The sequence below is a fragment of the Mustela nivalis genome, assembly GCF_964662115.1.
Source record: "Mustela nivalis genome assembly, chromosome: 5".
NCBI classification, from domain to species: Eukaryota; Metazoa; Chordata; class Mammalia; order Carnivora; family Mustelidae; genus Mustela; species Mustela nivalis.
Genome location: NC_139024.1, coordinates 142,641,955 through 142,654,190, shown reverse-complemented (window position 1 = coordinate 142,654,190; position 12,236 = coordinate 142,641,955). Strand labels below are relative to the sequence as shown.

Sequence of the window (12,236 nt, the reverse complement as noted above, 5' to 3'; positions counted from 1 at the left end):
CCTCCGAGGAGAGAACACGCAATTGGCATGAAAGTCACCCAAGCGACGGGTTGAGGAGGAAAATGTCCAAAAGTAGAAGACTTTAGCTGCTCGTGCTTTCAGATGTTACAGAGTGGATCGCAGTCTGCCCTGGCTGTGTCTGACCAGAGGCAAAATGCTGGTCCCTTTTAAATGCTGTTTGTGGACCAGCGTGAATTCGATGGTACCATCAGGAATGCTGGAATCGGGGAGACTGTATTTTGTTGGCTTTTTCCCCCCTGTGGTTTTCGCCATCTGTTTCTTTTAACGCATAAACAAGGAAAATGACTGACTTGGAATGCAAAGTTTTTAAAAACCAGATGACCACAGGCATCCTCCAAATGAGAAAGAGAGAGCGAGTTGAGGTTTTGTGACATTTGTCAGGAAGTGAGAAGTTAAATACTGGGAAGCACGAATGCCCTCTGCCAGGGAAGGTCCCACAAAGGCAAGGAAGAGCTTTGTCGAGGACCCCGCCTTTCTGAGGTCTTGCCGTATGTTTACATCTCACCAAGGACTATTTTCAGATACTGGCACCTCCCCCTCTATCTCCCAGCACCCCCTTCCCATCTTTAAACTAAAGATGGAACCACTCAGCTGGCCTTCAGCATAACCAGCCTTGGTTTTCCATTAGCATTATTACCAACTTGGCAACCTTGGACAGAATCCACTCTTAGAAGCTTTCAAACCGCACAAAAGCTGTGTTGTGTGCAGGTTCTATTATAAAGCCAAAATAGAGAGCTATAAATAGAGGGGCTGATGAGATACACTCAGAGAAGATCCTTCACTTCTCTCCGAGACAAGAGTGAGTGAGAAAAAAAAATCATATAAGGGCACTAGGAACACAGCGCGTCTTTCTTGAGCAAAGGGCACGCCGCTTTTTAAAAGGACGATTTACTAGGCATGGTGCAGTGTCCACTCTGCAAATGGTTCTGTATGCTACATGCCAACAAGAGTTTAAAGCCACAGATTCCTTTTCTTAAACCCGAGGCCGTGGAGAGATTTGATGGGATGATGACTGCAGTTCTAATCTCCTTTACATCCATGGCAAGAAGTAATGAGCCGCAGGCACTAGGGCATTAGTTAGCGTCTTAGAGCTCCCGGGGGAGGAGGGCATTGGTGCCTTTGGCTGTGTTCCATCCACTGCAACAGAAGATGAACGCGAGCATTTTTCACATAGTTTTGTAGGCAGCCTGACGCCAGAATTTTCACATTAGGGAAAGGATAAAAGATGACGGCTTCTTAAGGAAGAGCCAGCTCTGCCTCATTTACAATGCTCAGTCTCCTAAAAAAATAAAAAAAAAAAAAAGTGATGGGCCATACTAAGGGGGGGCTGCTATTAGTCATTCGGGGGGGAACAGGGGTTAGGCAGACACAAGACACTGGTCATTTAGTAGCCCCCTGGAGGATTAAATACATTTCCAAATGAGTTTCAAATTAAATACATTTCCAGTGAGTTCCACTTCAAGAGAGTTCTCTGCCTGTGCTTAGGACACGAGGAAGGATGGTAGATGGGAAAATGCAAGCCTGCTGGGTGAGGTTCCTTCTGTCGGCATTGCTTCCAGATGCCAGGCTTGTGATGAGTGTGTTTGACTTCCCACATCCCTTGGATGGAGGTACTGTCTGGGACGTCTGCTCCCCGGGTGGAAATGAGAAAATGATTCGAGACCTGAACTCTGTTCCCAGTGGCTCCCAACTCGGTCTGTCATTTGTTTCAAAGGCTGGATTGAAAGCTCCTGGAGGCTTCTGAGAGCGGCACTGCTGAGCTGTTGGCTTCATAAAAGTCCTCTAGTGACCTATGGAATTTGAGTTATAATAATAATAATGTCACATGAAGAGGCGTCCTGGGGAAGGCATGAGAGGAATTTTAAGTAGCTCAAGTCTCTATTTGCATTATTCACTTTACAAATAGTTTCAGAGCCTTTAAAAAAAAAAAAAGTGTTTTTTTTTTTTTTTCATTATGCTGTGGTTTTGGTGCTTCAAAGGAATGATCTAGGATCATAATTTAAAATTTCATAATTTAAAAATGGTTCTCCCTTAAGGTACATCCTGGGAATTGAAACTTGGGCCAACTTTGATATGGTTTTGTCATCGGGAGGAAGAGGGATGGAGCTATTTCAGGGATTTGTCCTTTCTTGGGATTCAAGAGGGGATTTAAAAGTGTTGTACTGTACAAAAAAAAAAGTGCTGTGCCCTAATGTCCTCTTGTCCCCTTCCTTTTCTCTCTTCCCTTCCATATTTTTCTTTCTCTCTTCTTATGGGGGAGAGGTGACTGGGGAGTGCTGGTTGGGAGGCTGAGGCTTGGAATTTGACCACTCTTCGTCTTCCTGCCCACAGGTAGTAACCCCCGTGAGGACGGGCCAGGGCTACGTGTACGAGTACCCGGCCAGATACCAAAAGGACATCTACGACATCCCTCCTTCCCACGCCACGCAAGGGGTACGTACCAGCACCCAGGGTGGGGCAGGGCGAGCGTTCCTTCAGGGCTGCGAGCAAAGGGAAGTTCACCACGTAGGCATGTTTCACTTGAAGCCAGCTGTACAGAAGCCATTTCCAGCAATGCTATTTAAATTACGTTTTCTAGATTTGCTCAATCAGGAAATCCTAGGCCTGTATCTGACAAAGCTTTTGTCACTTATCATTCTCAGTCAGGAAATGTAAAATTTTAAACTATAGTTTAAAGTGCAGACAGTAGGGCGCCTGGGTGGTTCCGTGAAGTGGCCGACTGTGACTCAGGTCACGGTCTCAAGGTCCTGGGATTGAGCCGTGGGTCCTTGGGGCTCCCTGCTCAGCGGGGAGCCTGCTCTTCCCCGTCCCTCTGCTCTCTCCCCCACCCCGCTCACGCTCGCTCGCTCGCTCGCTCTCACTCTCTCTGCCGCAAATAACTAAAATCTTTAAAAATAAATAAATCAAGTCCAGACAGTGTAGATACTTCACATCAGGTCATTTTTATACTCCAATAAGTCGAAGAACATGAAACCTAAAAAGAATTCTACCATCCCCTTATGACAAGCAAGGGTATACATAACCTAGCAAATTAGTCGCCAGTGAAAGGCTTAGTAACGTAAGAAGTGACACGTATGCGACATTTCTGTTCTGGGTAACGCAAGTGTTTCTCTTCAGGTGTACGATATCCCTCCATCATCAGTGAAAGGCCCCGTGTTTTCAGTTCCAGTAGGAGAGATAAAACCTCAAGGCGTCTATGACATCCCTCCTACCAAAGGGGTAAGTGAGCTACCACAGAGCAGCAAAAAAGGGGTGTGTGTGTGTGTGTGTGTGTGTGTGTGTGTTTATTGGGGTAATACAAGAAGGGCAAACCAAAGGGGAGAAACCAGTCTTTGTGAGAGTGAATGGGAAGATGGAAAGGCAGTAGGCAAAGGCAATAAGCCTAAGGGTTCCAGGGGCACCTGGCTGGCTCAGTCAGGAGACATTCGACGCTTGATCTCGAGGTCGTGAGTTCAAGTCCCCCGTGGGGCCTCGAGATTACTTTTTTAAAAAGGGAAAGGAAAGAAAAATCTCAAAGTCTAAGGGTTCCATAGTTAGGGCATTCCATTAAAAATGAGGTAGTCAATAAGGAGAGCCAGTTAGAAGATAAAATAATTCAGTCTGGCAAGCAACGGACGTATCTCGTATTTATGAGCAGCGTTACAGCATCTCAGTCTGTAGTTAGGGCTTGCTGCATCTGACGTCCTCTCTTGTCCTCTGGGGCATGCCTGCCCCGAAGTACAGTTACGCCTACTGTGCAGAGAAGGGAACTGTGTGTCAGAACATGGAAGCAACTATTCAGCGTGTCACAGCCAGGAGACCCGATGCCTCGCCCTGTGTGTGACGGCACGGTCTGCCTCCCTGCCTGGATCAGCCGCGGAAGGAGACCCAGGAGGTGGTCAGAAACTCGGGCCTGGGACCCAGGGAGGGCCACTCAGCCAGGAGGGGTCCACACACAGGCGGCGCTGAGGCCATGGGAAGGATGCTCCCGCCCAAGGATGAGGGAAGTGAGAGCAGAGCCGAGCCTTGGGAAACAGAGGCCAGAAGTGAGTGGAAGGCGGAAAGCCAGGAGCCAGCGATGAGGACTGAGAATCGTAGCCTCATTTTTAGGTCCTTTTCAGCTTCTGCACGTTTGCATGAGCCAGCTGAAAAAATAATGGCTCCGTTTCCACTTGCTTTTCAGGTATATGCCGTCCCTCCCTCTGCTTGCCGAGATGAGGCGGGGCTTAGGGAAAAAGAGTATGATTTCCCCCCTCCAGTGAGACAAGCCGCGAGGCCGGACGTCAGACCGGAGGGCGTCTATGACATCCCCCCAACCAGCACCAAGCCGATGGGGAAGGACCTTCACGTAAAATACAGCTGTGATGCTGCGGGAACCACGGATCTGGCAACACGGAGACCCCAAAACGTCTCGCTGAACCACCCGCCCTCACAGCTGGGACAGTCCCTGGGCCCCCAGAACGACGCCTACGACATCCCCCGAGGGGTTCAATTCCTGGAGCCGCCGGCAGAAACCAGTGAGAAAGCAAACCCCGAAGAGAGAGAGGGTGTTTACGACGTCCCTCTGCACAGCGCCCCGGACACCAAAGGCTGTCAGGACGTGGTGGATGGTATCAACCGGTTGTCCTTCTCCAGCACGGGCAGCACCAGGAGCAACATGTCCACATCTTCCACCACCTCCAAGGAGTCCTCCTTGTCGACCTCGCCATCTCCGGACAAAAGGCTCTTGCTGGATCCGGACACGGCCATCGAGCGGCTGCACCGGCTCCAGCAGAGCCTGGAGATGGGCGTGTCCAGCCTCATGGCGCTGGTGACCACGGACTGGCGGTGCTACGGATACATGGAGCGCCACGTCAACGAGATCCGCGCCTCCGTGGACAGGGTGGAGGTGTCCGTGAGGGACTACCTCCACTTTGCCAAGGGAGCCACCGCCAATGCGTCCTGCCTCCCCGAACTCCTCCTGCAGAACAAAATGAAGCGGGAGCTCCAGAGGGTGGAAGACTCCCACCAGATCCTGAGCCAGACCAGCCACGACTTGAACGAGTGCAGCTGGTCCCTGAACATTCTGGCCGTCAACAAGCCGCAGAACAAGTGGGACGACCTGGACCGCTTCGTGATGGTGGCGAAGACCGTGCCCGATGACGCCAAGCAGCTCACCACAACCATCAACACCAACGCAGAGGCCCTCTTCCGGCCGGGCCCCGGCGGCTCGCACGCCAAGAGCGGCTCCGAGAGCATCACGAACTCCACGGAGTACCCGCACGTGGCGTCCCAGGTGCAGCTGCTGCTGCCTCCCGGGGACCCCAAGGCCCAAGCCCTCACCAAGCCGCTGCCCCCGAGCCTGGGCAAGGACCAGCCCCCTGACTGCAGCAGCAGCGACAGCTCCGAGAGGAGCTGGATGGACGATTACGACTACGTCCACCTGCAGGTAAGGAAATCGGGCTCCTACGGCCTGTACTCGCATTCAGGGAGCCTGGTGGGTGGGCTGGACGGCCTGGGGCGAGAACGTGGTTCACGGTTCTCGAGCAGAATTCATAGCTCACGTATGAAGGCGACAGCACTGGCCCGAGAGTGCTGAGTCCTCAGTTCCCTGGCACTAACGGTGTGATCCACTGATTGAACCTCCCGGGGCTGTCATTTCTTCATTCGCAAAGTGAATGGAGCACAGGGTTGGGGTGATCCATTGATATGCCTCGGGCAAGCGGGAAGAGACTCCCCAAACAGGCACATGTTTCTCTCACATAATCACACCAGCTCAACCTCTGTTCGCATTTTATGATAGAGTTCTGCATGGTATTTTATTTGAAAAAGGAGGGAGGCACTGTGACGAAAGAAAGAAGACTCTATACTAGAGAAATTCTCAGAAATCCCTTCAGCTCTGCAATGTGTGTTTGTGTGTTCAATTAATTACTGAAGCCTCAGATTGACCTTGAAGAACACCGGGTGTTTGTCAGTTGACCCAGAATGTCACCAGCACATGGGAAAGAGGGCAGGCACAGTCTGCCTCCTACACATGGAAATTCTACCACGTTGACCCGGGATCCATTTCACTTTGGGGAATTCAGACTTTTATCCAAGATCCATTATTTAGAATTTGCTATCTCCTTCGGCCATTCCTTTCATCTGACTGAGAGGGATGGGTCATCTGGAGGACTGTTGGACTAAGTACAGTTCCCTTGCACACAGGAGACTGGGGAGGGGAGAGAGCCGAGCCCTGCCTCCCACCCCGCACCCCCACTGCTAAGGAAAGGGGCAGGATAGAGTAGATGGGGGACATTCACCCTTCCCTTAGTGCGTCGTTCAGCTCTGCATACCGGGAAATACTAATTTGGTGTAGAGTTATAGACAATCCAAAGAAACCGGGAGTGCAGTGTGGACCCCGTTTAGACCTGCGTTAGGTTTATGGGTTTGCATATAATCTGTTAGAGGAGAACCCTGAGAAATAGTACTGTGTAAGGAGGTTTGCAGGGGAGTGTGGGTCTCCCAAAATGGGAAAGTGGCGTGGAGATGGTGGCACCCCCCATGAGAACAGATTTTAGTTTTCAGCCCTGCCCTACACAAGGATGCTGGAAGTCTGGCCGGGAGCGTGCCCTCCCTGTCTGGCACTCACAGGGCCTAACAGGGCCTACTAGGGCTAAGGCAATGGAAAACTGAAGGGCGTTTACACATTTGTCAATGAAAGTGTTAGCACAAGTGAACCACAGGGGTGATGTAATGTTTTCTTTATGTTGACAAATAACAGGGGAAGGAGGAGTTTGAGAGGCAACAGAAAGAGCTGCTGGAAAAAGAAAATATCATCAAACAGAACAAGATGCAGCTGGAGCATCATCAGGTAAGTCAGGCAGGACAGGACCTACCTGGGATTGAGGATTTCCCGCTTTGTAAGGGAGGTAGCCCTTCAGAAGATCATCATTTTGGTCCTTCCAGCATTCTTGGGCGCATATAAGCTCCAAGGCTCAGGGGGCCTGAGTGGCTCAATCGATCAAGCGTCTGACTCTTGGTTTTGGCTCAGGTCATGATCTCAGGATCATGAGATGGAGCCCCATGTCGGTTCCATGGCTCTGTGCTCAGTGTGGAGTCTGCTTGGGATTCTCTCTTCCTCTCCCTCTGCTCCTCCCTGTATACTTAACATGTTAGGACTCTCTCTCTCTCTCAAATAAATAAATCTTTAAAAAAAAAAAAAAGCTCTGGGGTACCTGGGTGGCTCAGTCGGTTGAGTGTACGACTCTTGATTTCAGCTCGGATCATGATCTCAGGGTCATGGGTTCGAGCCCTGAGTTCCATCTGGCTTCATGCTCAATGGGGAGTCTGCTTCTCTCTCTCTCTCCTTTCCACCTCCCTATTACCCCTTTCCCTCACACTCTCTTTCAAATAAATAAATCTTTAAAAAATCATCATAATAATAAGCAGCAGCAGCTCCAAAGCTTATAATAGGGAATAAGAACAAAGAGAATGTTTATAGCTTTAGTAATCCAGCTGGTGTACCTAGATTATGTCTAAATAGCCATTTTTCCAGGCTACTTCTGTATACTTAACATGTTAGGACTTTTTGGGTTAAGGCTGTTGGTCTCAGAAGCAAAACCCAGTCAAGCTAGGCCAAGCAAACAAGTTTTATAACAAAATCATAGTAGGGTAATGTAGGAAGAGAAAACGCAGATACAGCCAATGAGCCTGATCACAGATAAGTCTGATGAGAGCTCAGACTGTAAATTCTCTCTCCTTGGACTTTCTTTTCTCTAAATTTGCTTCCTTCTCCTCTATTATCTGACAGTTTCCTCTACTTGTCTACTCATTTGGCTCCTACTGAACTTCACAGAACCCATGCATGGCCACTCAGACTCCTTCCCACAGATGGCTTTTCAGCTTAGCATCTTTAGCTAATAGCTCCCTACTGTGGTTCATCAGATTACTAAAGCAAAACAAAACAGAGAGAGAGAGAGAGAGTCTGATTGGGCCATCTCTATCTATCTATCTATCTCCTACAACACAAGTGTATGGCTTGGCTGTTCTTGGTCCAATCTAAAAGAATGAGAGCAGAATCAAATGTGTTCAAGATATATCCAAGCCCTCAAAGAAGGGATTTGGGCAAGGCAGGTTCACTCAAAAGCTGGGCATGAGTGGGGCTGATAATGACGAGTCTTACTGGTAGGGGGCATAAAAATAAAGAGTAATGGATCGAGGACTTACATGCCTTTTAAGCTGAAATAAAATGTCACATAGAGACATGAACTATCACGTTGCCTCAGGAAACCAGAGTTCCTTTAAAAAAAAAAAAATAATATTTTATTATTTTTTTAGAGACCAAGAGAGCACAAGAGTTGGGGGGGAGGCAGCAGAGGGAGAAGGAGAGAGAGAATCTCAAGCAGACTCCACACTGAGTGTGGAGCCTGATGAGGGACTCCATCTCACAACCTGAGATCATGACCTGAGCTGAAATCAAGAATTGGTTGCTTAATCGACTGAGTCACCCATGCGCCCTAGGAAACCAGAATTCTAGTCCTTGCTATCTGACCAGCCAACTCTATGACCTTAGGCAAGTCATTTAACCTCCATGAACTTCAGTTGCTTCTATATAAAATGAGAAAATTTTCCCATCTCTCTAATAAGATGATATATTTATGAACATATTTGCAAAAGCATAAGCGAGATACAGTCAAACATCACCCTGGATCCATTTATGTCTACTTTGGCATTTGGCCAAGGAGGACTGCAGGGCTTTAGGGAACTTGTTGAAACCATAGTAATTTCTAAGAAGGAAGCAGATTCTCTCAAAAAACATAGCCTACGGTGCATTTCTTGGGGGCAAAACTGGATGAGGTTGGCCCTACTCTGACTGAGCTCTGTCTCAGAGCAGAAGATCGTAGAGTCCTAAGCTCAGGTCACAGGTAGTCCTTACCTGCAAAAGAAAGGTCTTTCCTGAGATTTGGTGGAATAGCATGAGATTATAAGTACAGTTTAAGTAATAACACCAGCCAGGAGCAGTAAGGAAAGAAGGAAGGTAACACTCCTTGAGTCTGACTATGTGCGAGTTTCTTTTCTTTCAACAGCTCTGGGTGGCTAAGCGCTCTGATGAACAATTAGCATTCGCATTCCCTTAGAGATTCTGCACATGTATTTATAGGTGTAAATAAATACACCTGTAGTGCTGCCTAACATTTACAAATCTTGCCTGCAAGAGTAGGAGAAACAGAAAGGGGTCATGGATGGTCAATTATCTAAAAGTCTGGAAGGGACAGAGTCAAGGCTTTCCTAGAGGAGGAGCCAACTGTCAGCGATTGACTTGATAAGGAGATCCCCCCATTGGATTTTCCCTCGCCTCCACTCAATGTTCAATAAACATTTATATAGAGATGACGATATACCAAAAACCACTCTAAGCACTTGGTAAATGTTAACTCATGGAACTTTCATAAAGGTGCAGGTGACAGCTGAGTATAACAGCTAGCTGCCTTCCAGCTGTAGGGCAGAAGAGACCAATATCCAACCGCAGTGGTCTGAGCTGGGAGATTCCTTAGCAATCCTCTTTTTCAGCCTCCACATTTTACAGTTTAGGAAAGCAAAGCCTCTCATCTAAGTGAGCACTAACCACTTACTAGGGATTGAAATCCCTGTCCTTGAACCCCAAGCCCCGGTTAACTTCCAAGATGGTGCACTGCCTTCCCCTTCACAAACTCTGCTTTTCTCTCCCTTGCAGCTAAGTCAGTTCCAGTTGTTGGAACAAGAAATCACCAAGCCTGTGGAGAACGACATCTCCAAGTGGAAGCCTTCTCAAAGCCTCCCCACCACAAACAGCAGCGTGGGCACTCAGGATCGGCAGCTGCTGTGCTTCTACTACGACCAGTGCGAGACCCATTACATCTCCCTCCTCAATGCCATCGACGCCCTCTTCAGCTGCGTCAGCTTGGCACAGCCGCCGCGCATCTTTGTGGCCCACAGCAAGTTTGTCATCCTGAGCGCACACAAACTGGTGTTCATTGGGGACACGCTGACAAGGCAGGTTGCTGCCCAGGACATTCGCAACAAAGTGATGAACTCCAGCAACCAGCTCTGTGAGCAGCTCAAGGCGATCGTGATGGCAACCAAGATGGCGGCCCTCCATTACCCGAGCACCACGGCCCTGCAGGAGATGGTGCACCAAGTGACAGACCTGTCCCGGAATGCCCAGCTCTTCAAGCATTCTTTGCTGGAGATGGCCACCTTCTGAGAGGAGAAAGGACAGAAAGGGGGACTGAGTGCGCTTCTAACGAAAACTGGAAATGCTATCTGGTTTTTTGTAAATGTTATCTATTTTTGTAGATAATTTTATATAAAAATGAAATATTTTAACATTTTATGGGTTAGACAACATTCAGAAATTCAGGGAGCTAGAGAGGGATTTTTTTTTTCCCTGTGTGGTTCTTACGTAAACACAGAAGCATCTAAGGCCTAAACTGTACAGAAACTGGTTCACGTGCGTGTGTATGCCTGTGTATTCATGTTCGTTTGTAGATGTTTGTCCAATACATTCCATTAGAAAACATGAATGAAGAAGCACCTTAGTAAGCATGTCCTAATGCTGCATTTTTTTTCCTTATTATTTTTTTTTTAATTTTAGAAAACATACCAGCTAGTTGTAATATTGCTCTACATATACTAGTGATTATTCTGAGTCTGTCATGTCCAAGTGTGGAAAGCACAGTATACGTGAAAGTGTTCACCTTCTAATAAACAGGCATGGCATGACTTGTCCTTGTTTGGACACCCCTTTCAAAACTGATCATCTTTGGCCCATTGTGGCAAAATGCCTCACTTCTGATTGAAAATGTCCTTTTAAAAATGGAAGAAGATTCAGGAAGTATACGTTAACCCAAGCACCCCTATTTGAGAAGTATGCGGAGGCTAAATCCCTGGTTAGGGCTGGGTTGTTTGAACACAGGACATTATGATAAAAAGAAAGCAAATGTTTTCCCCGGGGCTTTTTGATCATCCACATTTATGAGTGACTTGGCCATGAAGTTTTCCAAAGTGTGTTTTTAGATTTGCAAAAACTAAATTATTTGCAGCAGGAATTCATAAAGACATATCAGACTACAACTGTCCACAAAAAGAAGGGATGGTTCCATCTGCCAGTTTTAGGTAGAGGCCCTTCTGACTCTCAACTCTTAAGTGCTACTGCTTCCATTACCTGACAAAAACTGACCTGTTCCTGAGTCACTTAAAGGTTAGAGCCACCAGTCTATATCCTATTCTAAGGGAATTCACTGTTTGATCTTGCAACCTTCTTAAAACATGCAGCTGCTGACCCGACACTCAGCTGGTCCAGTCTCAACAATTCTATTTGGCCTTAATCCTGTGTATACAGCCCACCACCATCTTCCAGCTCATCACAGCATCCATGCCATTACACCTGCTGGTGTTGGCACAGTAAAGACACCCACGAGCCATTTGACTGGCCTTGGGGCAAATAAGATACTTCCTACCTAGTAGGTAAATGTATTCACATATTAACAAGTCAATAAGCATGTTATCCATAGGCCTTCAGTCCAGTTCTTATTTAATGGTTCTAAACTAGACCATTTGAAAACATTTTTATTTGCCATGTATGCCTTGACTTAATAAAGCTTATTTGTTTTAAACAACCAAGTCATTGGAACAGGAAAGGATTTAAGAGAGAAGAATGTGCAATCTAAGTATGAGGGGAAAATTCAGCAAAACATCACAGAAGGTGCTTTTCAAAAAAAACCGTATCATAGTTCTCCAAGCTCTGTTCTGTCAAGAGATGATTACGTTTCATGACGAGTTGTATCGTTTCATGACGAGTAAATGTGTGGGGAGAAAGGAGACTGCTAAAAACCAACTCAGTAGGAGTTGAAAGGTGCCCCTATAGAGTTCATTGTACAGTATATTTCTTAGGAGATGACAGACTTGTTTTAAGCTAAGTGGTGACCTTTCACATTTTTAAAACCAAAATTTCAATCTGTATTACTCTCTTCCCCATCTTGTATGTAAAGGCTATTTTTTAAATCATTAAATTTTTCAATCTCAATTTCCATAGGCACTGGGTTTTCTTTTAGCTTGCTATTGTCTTTGTCTCAGAATTGCCTGTTGGTGTATTTGGGCACTCCTAATAGAGGAAGCTAAATGATGGTTATTGTATCAATAGTATAGGTCTGGATTTTTTAGAAAAATTGAGAGTTGTTTATTTTTTCATTTTGTATCACTTCAGAGTGTATTTACATTTGAAGAAAATTCTGGGT

General features: G+C 47.0%; 1 protein-coding gene across 3 annotated transcripts in view; it reads left to right on the top strand.

Moving 5' to 3' along the window:
- NEDD9 (neural precursor cell expressed, developmentally down-regulated 9) overlaps nucleotides 1–12,025 on the top strand; it is a 187,848-nt gene extending 175,823 nt beyond the window's left edge. For all 3 annotated transcript variants that reach the window (XM_082730179.1, XM_082730181.1, XM_082730180.1), the window contains 5 exons: nucleotides 2,353–2,454; nucleotides 3,139–3,240; nucleotides 4,184–5,428; nucleotides 6,743–6,832; nucleotides 9,695–12,025. In XM_082730179.1, coding sequence (XP_082586305.1) covers nucleotides 2,353–2,454; nucleotides 3,139–3,240; nucleotides 4,184–5,428; nucleotides 6,743–6,832; nucleotides 9,695–10,204 — 2,049 coding nt within the window. In that variant the 3' untranslated portion in view covers nucleotides 10,205–12,025. The remainder of the gene's footprint in view (nucleotides 1–2,352; nucleotides 2,455–3,138; nucleotides 3,241–4,183; nucleotides 5,429–6,742; nucleotides 6,833–9,694) is intronic.
- Nucleotides 12,026–12,236: the final 211 nt, after the last annotated feature.